The sequence below is a fragment of the Adiantum capillus-veneris genome, chromosome 17 (genome assembly GCF_014529385.1).
Source record: "Adiantum capillus-veneris isolate H3 chromosome 17, ASM1452938v2, whole genome shotgun sequence".
Classification (NCBI taxonomy): domain Eukaryota; kingdom Viridiplantae; phylum Streptophyta; class Polypodiopsida; order Polypodiales; family Pteridaceae; genus Adiantum; species Adiantum capillus-veneris.
This window is the reverse complement of record NC_140947.1, coordinates 147497008-147515519: the sequence shown is the minus strand read 5'-3', so window position 1 is coordinate 147515519 and position 18512 is coordinate 147497008. Positions and strand designations below refer to the sequence as shown.

General features: G+C 45.4%; 1 protein-coding gene across 2 annotated transcripts in view; it reads right to left on the bottom strand.

Moving 5' to 3' along the window:
• TWN2 (valyl-tRNA synthetase / valine-tRNA ligase (VALRS)) overlaps window positions 1-15487 on the bottom strand; it is an 81062-nt gene extending 65575 nt beyond the window's left edge. For both annotated transcript variants that reach the window (XM_086487582.1, XM_086487583.1), the window contains exons 1-2: window positions 15335-15487; window positions 15188-15258 (exon numbers count right to left, since the gene is read on the bottom strand). In XM_086487582.1, the coding sequence (XP_086343708.1) occupies window positions 15188-15256 (69 nt within the window). In that variant the 5' untranslated portion in view covers window positions 15257-15258; window positions 15335-15487. The remainder of the gene's footprint in view (window positions 1-15187; window positions 15259-15334) is intronic.
• Between the last annotated feature and the right edge of the window lie 3025 nt (window positions 15488-18512).

The following is an 18512-nucleotide window of genomic DNA, read 5'->3' as shown; positions in this document are numbered from 1 at the left end:
CAAAGTGCATCTGCTTTAAGAATACTGGATGGATGAAGTTCTCTGTAGCTCCGAGGTCAAAGAAAATAAGGGCTTTGAAGCCATTGACTTTGCCATATACTCGACACAATTCATTTGTACTCTCAAGGCGTATGCCATAAATATCAAGAACTAATCCAATAGCGGGTCTAGCTCTCTTAGCAGCAGGTGGCGCTGAGGTTCTGTCGACCGTTGGTGCGGGCGTCGGCTCCTCTGGTCTATCAGTGCGTTTGGGACAATTAGAATGATTATGCCCTGTTTGAAAGCATCCAAAGCATCGGCCTTCTTGTAGTAAGGTGTCTCGTTGTTGAGGCGTCAAACGAGGCCTTTGCGGTTGATTTCCACGAGACTCTCGAGAATTTGTTCGTTGTTGCCGAGAGTTGTGGTTAGTGGCCGGAGATTCTTCTGTGGTAAACTCTAGCTTTCCCTTCATCGGTTTGTAGCCGACCGCGGCATGGTCCATAAGTTCTTGCATGGTAGAGACTTGCTTGGATAGACAATATTCCTGCAATGGTAATGGTAGTCCAATGGTGTATCGCTCGCATTGGGGCTCCAAGGGAACAAATCTAAAGGACACCGGAAGGTACACGTCGAGAAACCTTTGGTTATATTCGTCCATGGTTTCAGTGGCAAGCATTTTCAAGTTGCCCCACTCTACCAAAATCCGGACTTCAAACATAGAAGTCATGTAACTACGTGCAAAAACTGTCTTGAAAGCTTGCCAGGTCCTTGGAGCATGCGGTTGTGTCGCGATTGAACTCCACCATTGCATAGCATTATCTTTAAGAAATCCCGCTGCTCGAGAAATCTTAGATTCTTCTGTATAGTTTCCTAAAGCATAGATGTTGTCGAATTGCTGTAGGAACTGCAATGCGTTCTTGCGATCTTTCACCCCGAAAAAAGTGAAAAATTTGATTGTCGTGACACATCTTTGAAATCTTTGGGTTGGTTTGGCGCATATCCCAGGTAAAGATAATAAGGGCATCCATATGGGCTCCAACCATTATAGCCTGGTGGCGGTGGTGGTGGAGGTGGGGGCAATGGCGGTGGCAAAGGCGGTTGCATTGGATCAAGGTCACATGGCTGCACCATATTCATGAAGACTCCCTCGATCAGGACAGACGACTGAGAAGGTTGCCGGTTGGAAGCTCTCGTACTTTCTGGTGTCGGAGGAGGAGGTACCACCTAGGGCATCAAAGGGGGTAACATGTAGTTCAAAAATTGTTGAAAACTTTGCAACATCGGAAGATTCTGCTGAGGATGCTGCGAAAGAATGTCGTGGAGTTCGTTGAGCAAAAACTGCAAATATTCTGTTGAATCCATGAATTCCGAGTCTTGGGTTCTTTATGGCTTATGCCCTGTAAGACATGAGCGGTGAAGACGGGAGCACGCCCGATGCGCGATGAAGTAAGGGTGAGAGTGGCTAATAAGTCCAGGTTGGAGGGCGAAGATACCTCATATAAAAATTCCAATAGCTCTGTCTGCTCTTTTGTAGGACCGGTATGCTTTCAAAAAAGCACACGCTTGATGCACTAATACCATTGTCACAAGACGGGCACCACGGGCCAATAGAAAAGAATAGACTGAACAACTTTAAGCACTTCAAATAACAACTGAAAGAGAGAGAGAGAGAGAGAGAGAGAGAGAGAGAGAGACAACACGTGACACGGAGTGGCGGAATTCCACCCCAGAGAGTATTGGCCCCAAACCTTGGCGCCCCTTTCGGTATTTCTTTAAATTGCATCCACACAGTACAAGCCGGTACTCCAGACTCTACGCCTTCTCCAGGAAGCATGCCAGAGAATGAGCCCTAGCCTCATATTTAAAGGCCCTTGGCTTGAAAGCAGTTACAGTAAAAAGCCTTTAAAACTCAAAAGCTTTTGGTCCAAAAGCAAAGCCAAAAAGCTGTCAACGCAATTTACGGAAATCCGTACAGCCTGCCACGCCATCAACCAACGCAAAACGCGGAAATCCGTACAGCTTGCCACATTATCATGTAAGCGCAATTTTCGACAATCTGCCACGTCATCAATTTTTGCATGTGTGCGGGTCCTACTTTATTTTAATCCCTTTATGTCACTGAGGCCCCATCAAACGGCGTTCCCATAAGTTGGTAGGACTTCGTCTTCTTCTGCTACTTGTTCTTAGGGTTTAAGCCTCTCGGCCGGCATATGTAAGTTGGCCCCATTCTTTAGGCTTTGACACGTCAGCAGTTTGTGACATCTAGACACTTAGAATAGTTGCATACCCTCTGATAACACACAGCATGATCATTAGCATGACATTCAATACCCATCATGAGCATTTTCCAAAGCATAGAACCCTTTTTCCCAAAATACACATTTTTCACTTATTCATTAATAAGTGACTTTGTTCAAAAAGTAAGTAGGGCAATTTGCTAAAGAACTATAAAAGAAAACCATTGGGCGTTCAATAGAAGCAGAAGAAGCAGGGACACAAGGACGCAGGCACCCACCAGTCACGCAGCACCTCAACAAGAGCCCTAGCGTTTTCTCAAGAAGAAGAAGATTAGCGTTTTCAGCCATTACCACCAGCGTTTTCAGTTTTCAGCCTTAGCCTCGCGAGAACCTGCTCCCACCCGGTTGCAGATCCTTGCCAGTTTCCCCGTCAAGACCCACATCAGCCTAGCATCTTCAAAATTCAGCAGATCAGCCTTGCGTATTCAAAGTTCACCAGATCAGCCTGGCGTTTCTAGAGTTCAGCAGATCAGCCTGGCGTTTTTGCATTTCAGCCCTAGTCCGGTGAAGCAATTGCAAATTCAGGCCGTAGTACTGCCACAGTAGCAAATCCTTAGCAGAGCATCTAGTGTTTTTAGTTTTCAGCCTTGACGTCGTCGTCGACATTGTCATGGTCATCGCAGCCCCTATCTTGAGGACGGCACCTTCGTCATCGTCATCGCCATCGCAGATCCCTATCTTGACCGCGACACCTTCGTCGCCATTGTCGCAGATCTCGGACTTGACGATGACACCATTCGTCGTCATCGTCATAGTCTCCATTGTCGTCGTTGACATCGTCGTCAACATAGTCATCATCACATCTAGACAATTGTACCAAATTTGTGCAATCTATAGCATAGACCTCTCTCGCCATAGAGGGGGGAGACCTTGGAGGGGGGTTTGAGAACCATATGGTGTCATATTCACAGCACTTTCATTCACGAAAGCATTCACTTTGTTTGTGATCATTGCACTTGGACTCTCTCTCTAAGAAGAACAGAAGGCTCTCCCTTTCATAAGTAAAAGGAACCCTTCAGCACAATTCGAAGCACTCATCCTATGACAAACTCGTGACATGGCACAGCCACCCGGACACACATGCATGCTGACGTGGCAACCTATACGGACGCCTGGATAATGCGCTGACAGGTTGACGTGGCTGTACGGATTTCTGTGATACGCACTGAGTGTGCTGACGTGGCAACAGTGTACGGATTTCCTGCTTTAGCGCTGACGGCAATGTACGGATTTCCTCTTTTATCGCTGACAGCTTTTGGGACAGTTTTGCTTTTGATTTGGCAGCTTTTGAGGCTCTGCTATTAGCATCCCTTGTAGCTCTTTATAAGGACCCTAGGGGCTCCCTCTGCAGAGCATCTAGACGCAGAATCTGAGAGCGAGCACTCGCGGGCTCAGTTGTACTTTGCTGAAAGATTAATATAAAAATAAATACCGAAAGGGGCACCAATCTTTGGGACCAATATCTCTTGAAGAACGAGCCAGTTATGCACGCGAAAAAATATGTTTTGGATGTCACACTAAAGGTCGTATGAAAAGAGATTGTCCTAAAAAAGCATTCAACAAACCTAAAGGCTAAAGAATCCACAGAACCCACGTCCTCTAGTAATGGCATAAAGGAGAACACTAGTGTGTCCCAAGTTTCTAGTGATCATCCAGCTAATGAGTCTCTCATGAAGTGTTATGGTCATGTGAATGGTCAACGCATGGTGATCTTGTCTGACTCAGGCAGTATGCATGATGTGAATGGTGACTCTCTTGTAGAAAGAGCCCGCTTGGAGGTTAGCAAGACAACTCCTCTCGAGGTGTTGGCTTCGCTCCCGATATGGGCTCTCTCATTACACAAGAGTGCCTTGATGTATTATTCACTGTTCAGCAAGCTTCCTTCCGTAGAAGATTTGTTGCATCTCCTCTCTCAGAATGTGATATGATTTTGGGCATTCGATGGTTTCGTGAACACAACCCTCTCATTGATTGGGCAGACAATACGCTCACTCTAAATGCCAAAAGTGACTCTCCCATGATAATTCGTGGTGAGGAGGGTCTTCATTCTTTACCTCTCATTTCTCATGTGCAGGAGAAGCTTGAAAAGAAACATGAGAAGGAGACTCTCTCAATCCTTTCTTCTCCAAAGCACGACACATATTTTTTGCACGATAGAGATGTGATTTTTCGCAAGGATGACGGTTTGAATGATCATGTTTCTATGAAGCTAACCTCATTGTAGATACAATCAGTCACGCAGGATCGATCTTGGCTCTCGAGTCGAGGTCCAAAAAACCCATCAGGAAGTATTGTGTGTTCGCATGATTAGTCAGCACGCATTGTTCGAATTTCTCATTCGTGTCAATTTCTTGCATTTTCGTCACCGTCTTATGTGTTCTCTTTTCACAGGCATGCCGTATTATACGATGCACATGATTCACTCACGGATGAGCACGGATGTATGCAGATCACTCTCAAAAAGAAAAAAAGTTTGCATTCAATGAATTCACATTGTTTCTAGATTGTCCGTTTTGTCAATCGCTTTTACATGTTTCTTCCTTGGCATGACACAGTCTCTAAAAGAACACGAGCAAGATTGTCCATCAAGCATCGGCATTTCCATTGTGATTTGCCACAATTGATAGAAAGTCAAGTTTCAATCCCACTTTTTGCGTGTGTTTGGTGAACGGTTGGCACTCCGTCGCAAGTGAGCCTAAGGGTCACTTCTCAAGCACAAGTCGGTACCCTCAGTACAAACACCAAGTACCCACATGTCACATGCACATGGCTCTATGTGCCAGTTTTCCAGTTTTGGAACCTTCTTGCATAAAGAGTTCGTATACACGTTTTGACACATGTTATGACACTACGGTGGGCATCTAGCATGACGTGTATATAGTTTTAGGTTAGAGGAATCCAACGAACCATTCCCCTTGTCAATCAAATTCCTGGAACAACAAATGTGCAACAGTTTCACCCGAAACTTAGCCCTAGTCAAAACTTAGAAATTTGAACACTTGTCACAAACTGCTAACGTGTCAAGCCACTGAAGAACGGAGCCGGCTTACAGGTCCCGACCAAAGGGCCTAAACCCTAAGAAGAACAAGCAACAACAGAAGAAGTCCTACCAACTTATGGGACCCCGTCTGATGGGGCCCACAAGACATAATGGAATTAAAATAAAGCAAGACCCACACACTTGCGCAGCTGATGACGTGGCTGTCGTACGGACACTCCAAATTTTTCGTTGACTGATGACGTGGCAATGGTACAGATTTTCATGAATCGCTCTGGCAGCTTTTGGGCATCGCTTTTGGACCAGACGCTTTTGAGTTTGAAAGCTTTTCACTGCAACTGCTTTTCAGGCCAAGGGCCTTTAAATATGAGGCTAGGACTCATTCTCTGGCATGCTTCTTGGAGAAGGTGCAAAGTCTAGAGTATCGGCTTGTGCCGTGTTGATGCAATATAAAGAAATACCGAAAGGGGCGCCAAGGGTTGGGGCCAATACTCTCTGGGGTGGAATTATGCCACTTCGTGTCGCGTGTCGTCTCTCTCTCTCTCTCTCTCTCTCTCTCTCTCTCTCTCTCTCTCTCTCTCTCTCTCTCTCTCTCTCTCTCTCTCTCTCTCTCTCTCTCTCTCAAATTTCAGTTGTTATTGAAGTGCTAAAAGTCTGTTCAATCTGTTCTTTTCTATTGGCACGTGGTGCCCGTCTTGTGACAGTGGTATCAGGGCATCAGGCGTGTGCTTTTCTGAAAGCATATCGGTCCCACAAAAGACAAGACGCAGCAAACCAGAGACTTCTGGAATTTAATTGAGGTACCTTCGACCTCCGACCCTGGACTTATTAGCCACTCGGAATTCAATTAAGGTATCTTCGACCTCCAACCCTGGAATTTAATTGAGGTATCTTCAACCTCCAACCCCGGAATTTAATTGAGGACTCTCACCCTTACTTCATCGCGCATTGGACACGCTCCCGTCTTCATCGCTCTGTCTTACAGGGCATAAGCCATAAAGAACCCAAGACATGGAATTCATGGATTCCGCATAATATTTGCAGTTTTTGCTCAACGAGCTTCACAACATTCTTTCGCGGCATCCTCAACAGAATCTTTCGATGCTGCAAAGTTTTCAACAAATTTTGAACTACATGTTACCCCCTCTGATGCCCAAAGTGGTACCTCCTCCTCCTCCGACACCAGAAAGTACGAGAGCTTCCAACCGGCAACCTTCTCAGCCATCTGTTCCGAACAAGGGAGTCTTCAGGAATATGGTGCAGCCATCTGACCCTGATCCAGTGCATCCGCCATTGCCCCCATCTCCACCACCACCGCCGCCACCAGGCTACAATGGTTAGTGCCCATATGAATACCCTTATTATCCATACCCGAGACATGCGCCTAACCAACCCAAAGATTTCAAGGATGACGGCACGACAGTCAAGTTTTTCACTTTTTCCGGGGTGAAAGATCGGAAGGAAGCGTTACAGTTCCTGCAGCAATTCGACAACATCTATGCTTTGGGGAACTATACAGAAGAATCAAGGATTTCTCGAGCAGCGGGATTTCTTAAAGATAATGCTATGCAATGGTGGAGTTCAATCGCGACACAACCACATGCTCCAAGAACCTGGCAAGCTTTCAAAATAGTTTTTGCACGCAATTACATGACTTCTATGTTTGAAGTCCGGATTTTAGCAGAGTGCGACAACTTGAAAATGCTTGCCATCAAAACCATGGACGACTATAACCAACGGTTTCTTGACGTGTACCTTCTGGTATCCTTCTTTAAGTTCAATTCCTTGGAGAACCAGTGCGTGCGCTACACCATTGGACTACCATCACCATTGCAATAATATTGTCTCTCCAAGCAAGTCTCTACCATGCAAGAGCTTATGGACCATGCCACGGTCAACTACAAATTGATGAAGGGAAAGCTAAAGTTTACCACAGAAGAACCTCCGGCTACTAACCACAACTCTCGCCAACAAAGAACAAATTCTCAAGTGTCTCGTGAAAGTCAACCACACAGGCCTCGTTTGACACCTCAACAATGAGACACCTTACTACAAGAAGGCCGATGTTTTCGATGCTTTCAAATAGGACATAACTATTTTGGTTGTCCCCAACGCACTGACAGACCCGCGGAGCCGACTCTTGCGTCAACAGTCGACAGAAACCCATGACCACCATCTCAAGCCAAACGAGCTAAACCGGTCATTGGATTAGTACCTGACATCTATGACATACGCCTTGAAAGTACAAATGAATTGTGTCGAGCATATGGCAAGTCAACGGTTTGAAAGCCCTAATTTTCTTTGACCCACGAGCTACAGAGAACTTCATCCATCCAAAATTCTTGAAGCACATGGACTTTGATTTTGATGCAGAGGGTGGAGAAATTAAAGTTGAGCTAGCCACAGGGCAAAATCACAAAGTGGTACCACTCATTGGTGCTCTTCCAACGACTATCCAAGATTATCATGGAAAAGCCGATTTCCACATTATGAAGTTCGGCAATTGTGACGTTCTATTGGGCATCCCTTGGCATGACAAGAATGATGCGACTCTTTAGGTTCGGAACCGAACCATCACCGTGATGCAAAAGGGCAAGCCAGTCGTCCTCAAAGTTCGGTTGTCCGAACAAAACCCTGACTGAACTCTCTAGTTGTTTTATAGTTAGATACTTTTGAGCTTTGTTTGAGAAAGTATTGTTTGAAACTTTGTTTGCAATGGACGGTATCTCTTTTAACCTGTCTTGGTGCCGATTTGAAATGTTTTGACTCTGGTTTTAACATTGGTTTGAATGATTGGTGACTTTACTCCCGGGTAGTGAGAAATGATGTTTGAGAATACTTGTTCATACTCATGGCCCGGACCCTTGTGGTTATTTACGGGGGGAGTATTGAATGATTGAAAAGTGCTATTTTTACTCATGGCCCGGACCCTTGTGGTTATTTACGAGGGGAGTATTGTTGTTGTTACTCATGGCCCGGACCTTGATGGTTATTTACAGGGGGAGTATTAAGAAGTTTGCGCAATCGTTACTCTCAGCACCTCCAAACGACGCAAGCTACGGTCTGGGGGGCGTTTGGTTGTAAAAGGCCTCTATATCTCATGGCTCGGACCTTTTTAGGTTATTTGCGGGAAGAGTGATGAGGGAGTCATTGAACAGCTCATGGCCCAGACCTAGATGGTTATTTACCGGGGGAGTGTTCATCGGCGACTTTATGTTTATATGTCTCGTAACATGCATATGTAAGCATTTGTGTTGCATTGTGATGTGCTAACCACTAAATTTTCCTAATTGGATGAGATTGCCTGGGTATGTAATTTTAGTGCATCAAGACACCCGTGGAAGATCAGTGCAGTCTGGGTGTGATGGCTAATTTTACTACGCCAAAATATCAAGAGTTCCGATCTGGCCAAAAGGAGAAGCCAACTCCTTGATCAAAAGAACCGAGAGGAGAAGCCAACTCCTTCACCAAAAAAAGAGCAAACTGGTTGTCCATCAGATTGCCCCTCGGAATGACCCTCAAAAATTTTTGAGCTAACTTGAGTTGTTTTGCAGATATGCTGTAATCGCAGACGATTACTTACTTTCAAGAAGGGGGGATGTCACAAACTGCTGACGTGTCAAGCCACTGAAGAACGGACTTATAGGTCTCGACCAAAGGGCCCAAACCCTAAGAAGAACAAGCAACAGCAGAAGAAGTCCTACCAACTTATAGGACCCCGTCCGATGGGGCCCACAAGACATAAAGGAATTAAAATAAAGCAAGACCCACACACACTTGCGCAGCAACTAATGACGTGGTTGCCGCACGGACGCTCCGGATTTTCCGCTGACTGATGACGTGGCAATTGTATGGATTTTTGTAAATCCCGCTGGCAGCTTTTGGGCATCCCTTTTGGACCAGATGCTTTTGAGTTTGAAAGCTTTTCACTGTAACTGCTTTTCATGCCAAGGGCCTTTAAATATGAGGCTAGGGCTCATTCTCTGCCATGCTTCCTGGAGAAGGTGCAAAGTCTAGAGTATCGGCTTGTGCTGTGTTGATGCAATATAAAGAAATATCGAAAGGGGCGCCAAGGTTTGAAGCCAATACTCTCTGGGGTGGAATTCCGCCACTCCGTGTCGCGTGTCGTCTCTCTCTCGCTCAAAATTCAGTTCTTATTGAAGTGCTAAAAGTCTGTTCAGTCTATTCTTTTCCATTGACACGTGGTGCCTGTCTTGTGACAACACTTAATGATTTAATTTGTTGGGTTGGTTGACACTTTGCCCTATCTCAGCCTAAGGAGTTTATAACTAGCAGATTGGGCCTATATAGGGAGCCAAGCGCCTAGCGTTTTCTATCAGATTGTCTAGCACTAGCATGAGGAGCAGATCAGCCTTGGCATTTTTCTTCCAATCAGCATCAGCGTTTTGAAGCTACATCAGCCAGTGTTTCTGCATCACTAGCGCTAGCGCCTCCTACAGTTCTCAGCAGATCAGCCAACATTCAGTTTTCAGCCCTTCCGTCGCCGAAAACTCGTGGGTTTTGCCATAGCTAGCACCTTCGTTGCGGTTCGGTACTTTGGCAACCCATCGAGCCTCACCTTGGCCATTCCCTCGCCATCATCGAATGCTCCCATTGTTGTCCATCATTGGCATCGTTGAGATTTGCGTTTTCAACCCTCTCACATCGGCAGCACACTTCAGCCCCTAATCTATCCCTACGTGACCATCCGCAATCCCACATTGAGAAGGATCCAAAGGTGCATCAAATAAGCCCCAAAGGTGCCTCATCTTGAGGAGTTACCGCGGCGACATTCATCATTCAAGTCAACAGAGTCTACACTTGAGGTATTGCACGTGTGCACATTCCATTTATGCAATCTAAAGCAAATACCACATCGGTAACAGTGTGGGAGGCCTTTGAGATTTCCGTGTTTTGCGCTGACAGGTAACACGTGGCATTGTTGCACGGACTTCCGCTTTTTGCGCTTCTAATTTTGGGCAAAGTTTAGCGCTAGCTTTTTTGAGAGCATTTGCTTTTGATGTTGAGTGCTTTTGAGCCTTATGCTTTTGGGGCTCTACTTTTAGCAACCCTTGTACTCTTTATAAGTCCATAGAGGGCCATTCTTTTAGGATCTGGAGCACAGAGCTCAGATCCCTCGGGAGTTGTAACAAATTGAAGTAATAATAAAGAAATATCGAAAGGGGCGCCAGTCTTTGGGGTCAATACGTCTTGGCTCGGAACTCCGCCGTGCCGTGTCCTCTCTCTCTTTTATTCAAGTGTTTTAGAGTGCTAAAGTGTTGCTGAATAGGTTGTCGTTGTGTCTGTCTTTCCATTCGATTACTCACGGGAAGTGATTACAGCGCCGCCAGCCTGCATGGGGTAAACTCCTTATCAAATTGACGTGTGGCCCTTTGTAACCTCATCAAACTAGTAATCCTTCATATTCTTTGTCACGGGGACGTGGCAACTGCTAACCTTAGTTGTTGGTTTCTTTCCAATGATTTTTGTTTTATTTCTGAGACCCTCTTTTTGAAGTTGCAAATGGTCGGACATTGTATGGCCAATGTGAGCAGTAGTTTCACCCGCAGACGGAAAGTTGATCGGCACTGGAACTCGTAAAGTAAACGGATGTCTAGGCTCAGTTCAAGATCATGTATGTACCCCCGTCGCACTTAGCAAGTTGGTGGATACTAGGAAGTGAACTCAATAAAGGTATAAAGTCAAGGTGGGATCACCAACAGAAAGTATCCGACAGTTGGGCCACATTGCACTTTTGGATGCGGTCCCAATGAGGATAGATGGTCAGATGACCAGTGGGAGCCCAACGGAAGCATCTCCTAAAATTTAGGGAACTGCTATTTTGGGCCGTGAAATGTATTCGCGTCATTACCTTCGGTATGACTAGGGAACATTTTATTACTCTGCCGCGAAGTCAACTCGCGAAGTCAACTGATGCACCAGTTGAGAGATTTTTAAGCAAGAAGCCCAATGCGGGGAAATTGAATGTATGAGTGCCAAGTGGCACTTTTTGGTCAATTTACCCAAGTTTGGGAGAAGAGAATCCGTAGCTGACTTTCTGGCGCAGTTTTGGAGGCTGATAACTGTGATTTTCAACCATTTATCTCCATCTTTGAGCTTCCCTTGACTTTATCTAAGACTAAGGAGCTCATTTCCAACATTGGAAGGCATCAGATGCGTGTTTACAGGGCTGTTTTGCTGCGTTTTCAGCGATACGCAAGTTTTGGAAGCCATGAAAATCTTCCCCTTTTTGCATCTATTTGTTCACAGATGCATTACAGGTTAAGGACAGAAGAGGGGGCGCTCGATTTATGCTTGGGGGATGCTTCATTGAGAACCTGTTTCACAGGCTAAGAGCTATGGAGTGCTTTCTTTCCCTCTCATGTACAGTGTGGTGCTAGGAGTGATGCCCTGCACGCTACACACTGCTCTCTCTCCCCCCTACGTACAGTTATGTGACGCCCCACAAGAGGGCTCTTCATTTGACTGATGTACAGCTGTGTGGTTTCATGCTTTTGTGCTGAGGCAAGAGCCTCCTTGAGCAGGAACAGGGGTAGCTAATTGCTACTCCAAAGCAGGCACCGGTGAGGGTCATAACCTCACCGTACAGATGCAAATTCAGCGCTCTGTATGCGCTGTAAATTGACTGTTTTTCAGCCATACAGACGCTAGAACCATTGGGAATAGTGCCCCACTGGCAGAGGACAGTTAGGGGACTGTTTGGGGCTGAAAACAGGGCAAAAACCAGTAAATACAGCGTGCTGAATTTACTGTTTTTGGGTAGGAATCAGAGGGTTTATGCTAGTGGAAGAGAGTTCCAACAGGGGAATTGGTTTCGCGCAAGTTTTGGGGCTGTTATGCTGCCGAAATTTGGCCAAACAGGTGGTATCTAGCTGGATACAAGTAAAGGATTCCCAGGACTCTACTTTGTAATTTACCCTCTCAAAGAATAAAGAAATACCTAAAGGGGCGCCAATTTTGGGGCCTACAGGTTGTCGGCGTCTACTCGGGGCATTCTAGCTTCCGAGCCGTGTGTTTTCAAATGTTAATTCCCGTCGCAGGTTCTCTTTGCGAAGTGCTCTGTGTGTGTGTCTAAAGTAAAGAATTTCGGGTGAAAGCCAACGCCTACCACCCTACGGGCCGGTTTCATTCTTCACGTAGTTCAGGTCCTTGGAGTACTTGATCATTCCTTTGGTGAATGTGTCAACCTAAGGTTGACATCGGTACTCTATCTTATCAAGATCTCCTACCAAAAACTTGCCATGGTCTCCTCCCGATTCCTTAGGAGGCTTACTCCTGTTAGAATCTTTGTCCCTTGCTATGACTAGATTTTTCTTCATCTTCCCGGAGACTAGGTAGTCAGTGACACTGTCCTATCTCTCGAATTCACTGCTAGAGCCCATGTGTGTTGTCAAAAGCAGATCGAATCCTTCACAGGAGAAGAATCGTCTGATCTCTGATACCATTGTAGCTAGCAAGCATCAGCACCAAAGCAAGAAATCAATAGCGACACACGAACAGAAACTCCAACAATTGAACTTGAATAGAGAGAGAGAGAGGAGAGTTGACATGAAGCGGCGGAGTTCTGCTTCCAGATGCACTCACCCCAAAGATTGGCACCTCTTTCGGTATTTTCTCTCTTAATTAATCACAAATAATACAACTGCCAAAGGGTCTCCTTCTCTGCACAACTCCCAAGCTAATCTATGGAAGAGGGAGCCCTGGCTATGTATTTAAAGGTACCGGGGGGGAAAGGGGCGGGGGGCGAACTAGGCACCCCTCAAATGCTTGAGTGCCTAAAAGCTAGGCATCAAAATTCTCCAAAAGCTCACATCTGGAGTCTGGACAACTACCAAAAATCCGTATGATTTCACATGGCAGTTCCGTGAATCACGAGGCGAATTGCGGGCTGCTGTGCCACCTTTTATCATCGCGTAAATTTTGGCATGTTTTTATACCCGGCCTTTTCTTTTGTCGTTAGTGGCCGCCCAAAGGGTCCCCTAGGCCACGTCAACTTAATTGTGACATCAAGAATGGGGCCAAGCTCACCATGGTGGGAGGACCATGGGTTGGATGGGGGACCCGAGTTGCTCCGAGTTCTCCACCAAGCAATGCCGTCCAGTTGCTCGGAGTACCTATAAAGCGTCTACGATCACATTGTCACTAAAAAAAGGGACCACTTTAGGGTCCAAAGGGCCAATAATGTGGATCGTATGTGTGCCAACTTGCGCATGGTGTGCAAGAGTATCACAAAGACAGCAAATCATTACGTTGCATGGGCCCGTGGGAGATGGCACAACAAGATCCAACCACGACCGGCGAGCATGTGGACTGTGGAGGACTTAGGGGTGGAGGAGCCTTCGGAGCATGGCCACGGGGTAGAAACATAGGATGCGTCCCGAACAATTGGGACGAGGAACAAAGGGAAGGGGTTACGAGGGCAATCTTGTTTCCAAAAGAAGGGTCGAAACAAGGCCATGTAATTGGATGAGAGGAAGGACAATGGAGACAGGACATCTCATGTTTCTATGCAACAAGGTCTTGAGGACTTCGACAACATCTTTGAGGATGTTGACATATATATTGCTCTATCCCACGAAGCAAGCACTTCAAGGGCATGATTGTTTAGGCTTTACTATTTAGCCCTCTACCTAGGATAGTAGACCTATCATTTTGGGCCCTTAAGGCATCATATATCAGACATGATCATGTCCTTTTCCATTTATATCATCATCACGATATTTACACTTAATTGGCGCATTTTGCTAGACTGAGTCATTCTTGATGTCTAACTGGTGTAATTTTGCATTCGTAGTACTAATCTTTCTATGTGGCATAAATAGCTTTTTTTAAAATGTTAAAAAAAAGTGTTTATCTTTGCTCCTTTTGGCACCGTCCACATTCCCTCACGTTGGTCGACCCCGATCCCTTTCCCGTTCATGTTCCCATCTTGTTCTCATTCCCATGTGAATATGCAAGTTCTACATTTTACAGTCTGAGGGGATGCAGCACCACAGAGATGTCATTACTAATTGGCAGCAGCCACCACCAGACCACCATCCACACCAAGAAGCTTAGCCCGTACTGAAGATCTCAAAACAGATGCCGAAGAGAAGGCTCCACCAAAGCTTTCATAAGCATCTTCTACGAAGTAAGACAAACCGATGAAGACAGAGAGCAGCATCAAAAATCTGGAAAGCCCTCCCGTACCACCCAAAACCAAGGCCACCACCCATCAATATGAGACTACATTGTTAGAGTTCACCTTTCATTGGATGCTGCCAGGTTGTGTTTTGTCATAGAACTTATAACTTTGCTGCTCCTGCTTGGTCTCCACCTGCATTTGTTATTGCATCTACAGTAGGAAGGAGTTTGCTACTTCCTACTCTAGCACTTCATTTCATGAACAGCTAGGTGGCCCAAGAGGTTTGTTTGATCGAGGGTGGTATGAGGGCTTTGCTTGAAATCGATGGCTCGCGAGTGATGTATACCTCACTCAAGAGCGAGTTAAGCCACAAAAGAGCTACTATCTCCTCCCTGAAGAACAAACATACTAACCGAACCCCCTCTTAGATAGAAGCACAAGCTCCACGCTAGCCCAGATTGTGGTTGAAGTTGAAGCTTATTGTGAAACATGATGAACCCCATAAGATATATCCTGTTCAAAGAGAAAAGATCCTCAATGCAGCACTTGTTTCCTAGTAGAACCCGGGATTTTCTTATGAACAGATGACTGCACAGGTTGGGATGAAGCTGAAGCTCTTTGCCCATATATTGACCTTCTCCCAACCCACCAGTACAAAAACAAAAGAAGCTGATGTAGCAGAACTTTGTCTGCCAATTAGAACCTCGGCTATCATGAAAGAATGATTGGAAAGGGAGGACTTTAAGCCAGGAACATGTTGGTGCGTACCTTCTCCTCTTTTTTCTTCTTTCTTTCCAACTCAGGATCCAAGTTTTCTGCATTTAATCCATTCTCCATCGCTGGAATATTTCTCAAACTATGAAGTTAGCGCACCGGTGAGTACCCAAATGAACAGCAAACGCACACGCTCGTTACCTCCAGAGACAAATGAAGAGAATGCCGAGGATCCACGCGCCCTTGTCTGAACTCTACCCTAAGCCTGAGGTTTTAGCCATAATATGGCGTCGCGGAGAGAGAGAGAGAGAGAGAGAGAGAGAGGAGATCGTGAGCTCGAAACTTGCCCGCCACTTGAGCTAATGAGTGAGAGAGGAGATCGTGAGCTCGAAACTTGCTCGCCACTTGAGCTAATGAGAGAGAGAGAGAGAGAGAGAGAGAGAGAGAGAAGCTGCCCACTCTTATGGGGGCGAGAGAGAGAGAGAGAGAGAGAGAGAGAGCTCAAAACTTGTTGCCCACTCTTATGGGAAAGAGAGAAGAAGAGAAGAAGTTTCAATACAATCCTTAGAGAGAGAGAGAGAGAGATAGGCGACCTCATGCAGCTGGCCCACCACACTCTTGTACATCTTCGTTTGCGCTCTCATCAATCCCAATGGGATGACACCCTTACCCATTCCACATTGCAGCGGTTTGGAAAGTGCAAAGGGTCTTTATTTGCATCCAAGGTCCGAAAAGTGGGTGAGGTGCTCATCAGATCGTGTCAGCTAGTTGTCATAAGGCCAACATATGCATGTGCACGCAATCACTTCCTTATATTAGGCATGGAGCCTCAATGATAGTGTCGCCAAACACCCGCATGTAACCACCATTGGAGAGAGAGAAACGTTCAGCATGACCACTTAAAAGATAGAAAAAAGGTGGGAGAGAGAGAGATTGTGTGAAACCCCATGGTTGCATGCTCAAAATTTGTTGCCCACTCTTGAGCCATCAGAATCATGTGCACATTAGGAACGATATTCTATAATTATTTATACCAGCAAGCAATGCGTGTGTCAATAAAATGATGTGGCATAAAAGTTAAGGTCTTGCAAAGCTTATAATCATGTTAGCTCTTACTAGCGAACTCTGGGCACAAAAAAGCATAAAGTTAGAATTGTGATACTTTTTCATTAACTTTTGGTAAGTCTTACGTTTGGACCAAAATAATCATTCTCATCGAAGTAGGCAATGAGTCAAGCTCACATCAAAGAAATATAGGAAGAATCCTACCTCCCCCTCTTTTCCCCTCGGCACTATCCAACATGTATATTGAATGAAATGCAAGCGGTGGATCTAGGGCGCTGAAGTGGAGCACATTTCCCACGAAGCTTGGACGCCGTTTGATTTGTCCTTGTTTACTTTTTTTTGTCCATGTTTACTTTTTTCGTTCGTGTTTACTTTTGCCCATGTTCAAGTTCACTTTATTAGAGACTAGTTTCGCCTTGGGGACAAGTAACCCCACGCGGGCGCATGGTTAGAGCGTTGCCCTGCCAAACAAGAGGTCTCAAGTCAAGCCTTTTGATGGGCGGGGTCGTGGGTCAATCCGTTGACTGTTTCTTTGTCATCCGAGACGTCCTCAAGATCCTCCCAATGCATTTGTCTTTGACCTTTCCTAGGTATGGCCAACCTAGAGGCTATGAGAGGATCATGTCGCATAGCCATGGGGGTGTAGTTACCCAACTTGTGTTACCAAGTTTCGGCCTAGCATCTGGTGTGGACATTGCTCTAGTGAGTGGCATGTGGACATGGAATGCCTAGAAAAGAGGCCATGGTGTGACATCTACCACAACAACATGCATGGAACTGAGGTCTACATTTACAAGATCGAAGCCAAATAATGGGTAGCCGTATGGCCTGAGAACTAGCCAATGGCCTCACTAAGTTGTTGTCCAACAAACTTTAATTCATGCACCACCAGTTCAACGAACAACCACCTCCAAATGGTAATACTCCCCCAGCATGGGTAAAAGCAGTTTCATTTGTGGAGATAGATGACACAAGATGTCCTTTGCCAATCTTAGTATTGACCTGTAGCAGAGCAATTATAGAAGGTAGACTAGTGCTAGCCAAGGCTAGCAAGCCTAGTCCCAGCTGCAACAAAGTGGGTTGAGCAGTGAACTATTCAGGAGCAAGTCACCGAGATGGTCAATGACACTCAAAAAAACCAAGAAAATCGACAATATCAAAGCAACCACATGTGCGTTTAGCGCATCAGCTAGTGAAGAAGTGGTAACCGAACTAGGTTTTTGCAAAGGGTGCTCCGGCAAGTACACAAGTAGGTAGGTCCATACCGAAGAGAGCGGACGGGCAACATGCTCGGTTTGAGAACAAGATGAACAAAACTCAAGTGGAGTAGCAAGCTTCACAAACACGTGAAGCACAATATTGGATGCAAAGTACACTTTCAATACCCTTTGTACCGAGACAAAAAGTTAGTTGAGATAGCTTGGGCCAATGAAGGCAAGACATCTGAGAAGCCGAGATAGAAGAGGCAAATCGATGAGTTTGGTTTGTTGGAGCAACTTCAACACTTACCACTATCAATGACAACATCACAGATTTTAGAGTTGGTTTCAACATTTAGGGAGAAATTGGTCAAGGTAATCAATCAAGAGGCTAAGAAAAGGTGGGCCAAATAGCATAAAGAGGTATCGAGCCAACAATGAATAGTGCAAAGGTATTGCCTGCAATAGTGAATGATGAACAAGTATCGACAGTCATAGTTGGCGTTCAAGGAGTAGTAGTGCCAAATGTCTCACTTGATGGTGGATTGGGAGTAAATGTGCTACACAAGCACTTTCTGTGCAATTTGACATCAAGGAGTTTGATCCACACCTTTTGCTATAAAGATGGCCAATCAAAGAAGAGTACAACCATTGTTACTTTTTTGACATCCTGTTGAAGGAAGACCTTGGCTTTGACGAGCCAAAGCCAAGTAGAATGGGTAGCTAACACACTCACAATTCAAAAGGAAAAAAGAAGATTAAAGTCTGTGTGCATGCTTGCACAAGTGTTGCATTGCCGTTCAAACCGAAGATGCAAAAGGCATCTACGCAGCTAAGGGGTTGGAGGATGACAAGGAGAATAGAAACATGGTTGTTAACAAAAAAATTGGTAGGCTTGTTTGAAATTGATGTTGTTGAATTCCTCGTCAAAGATAACAAGGAGCAGGGTAACAAGGATGTGTCAGTCCCAATCGAGAATGCAACATTTGTTGAAGAATTGAGTGCTAATTTCATGCTGTCTAAAGTGAAGAAAGAGGTCGAGAATTGGGCTAAGTCAAAGCTCGTTAAGGCGAGAGTAGCCGACACAGTAGTGAAACCAAAACTGGTTATAAAAG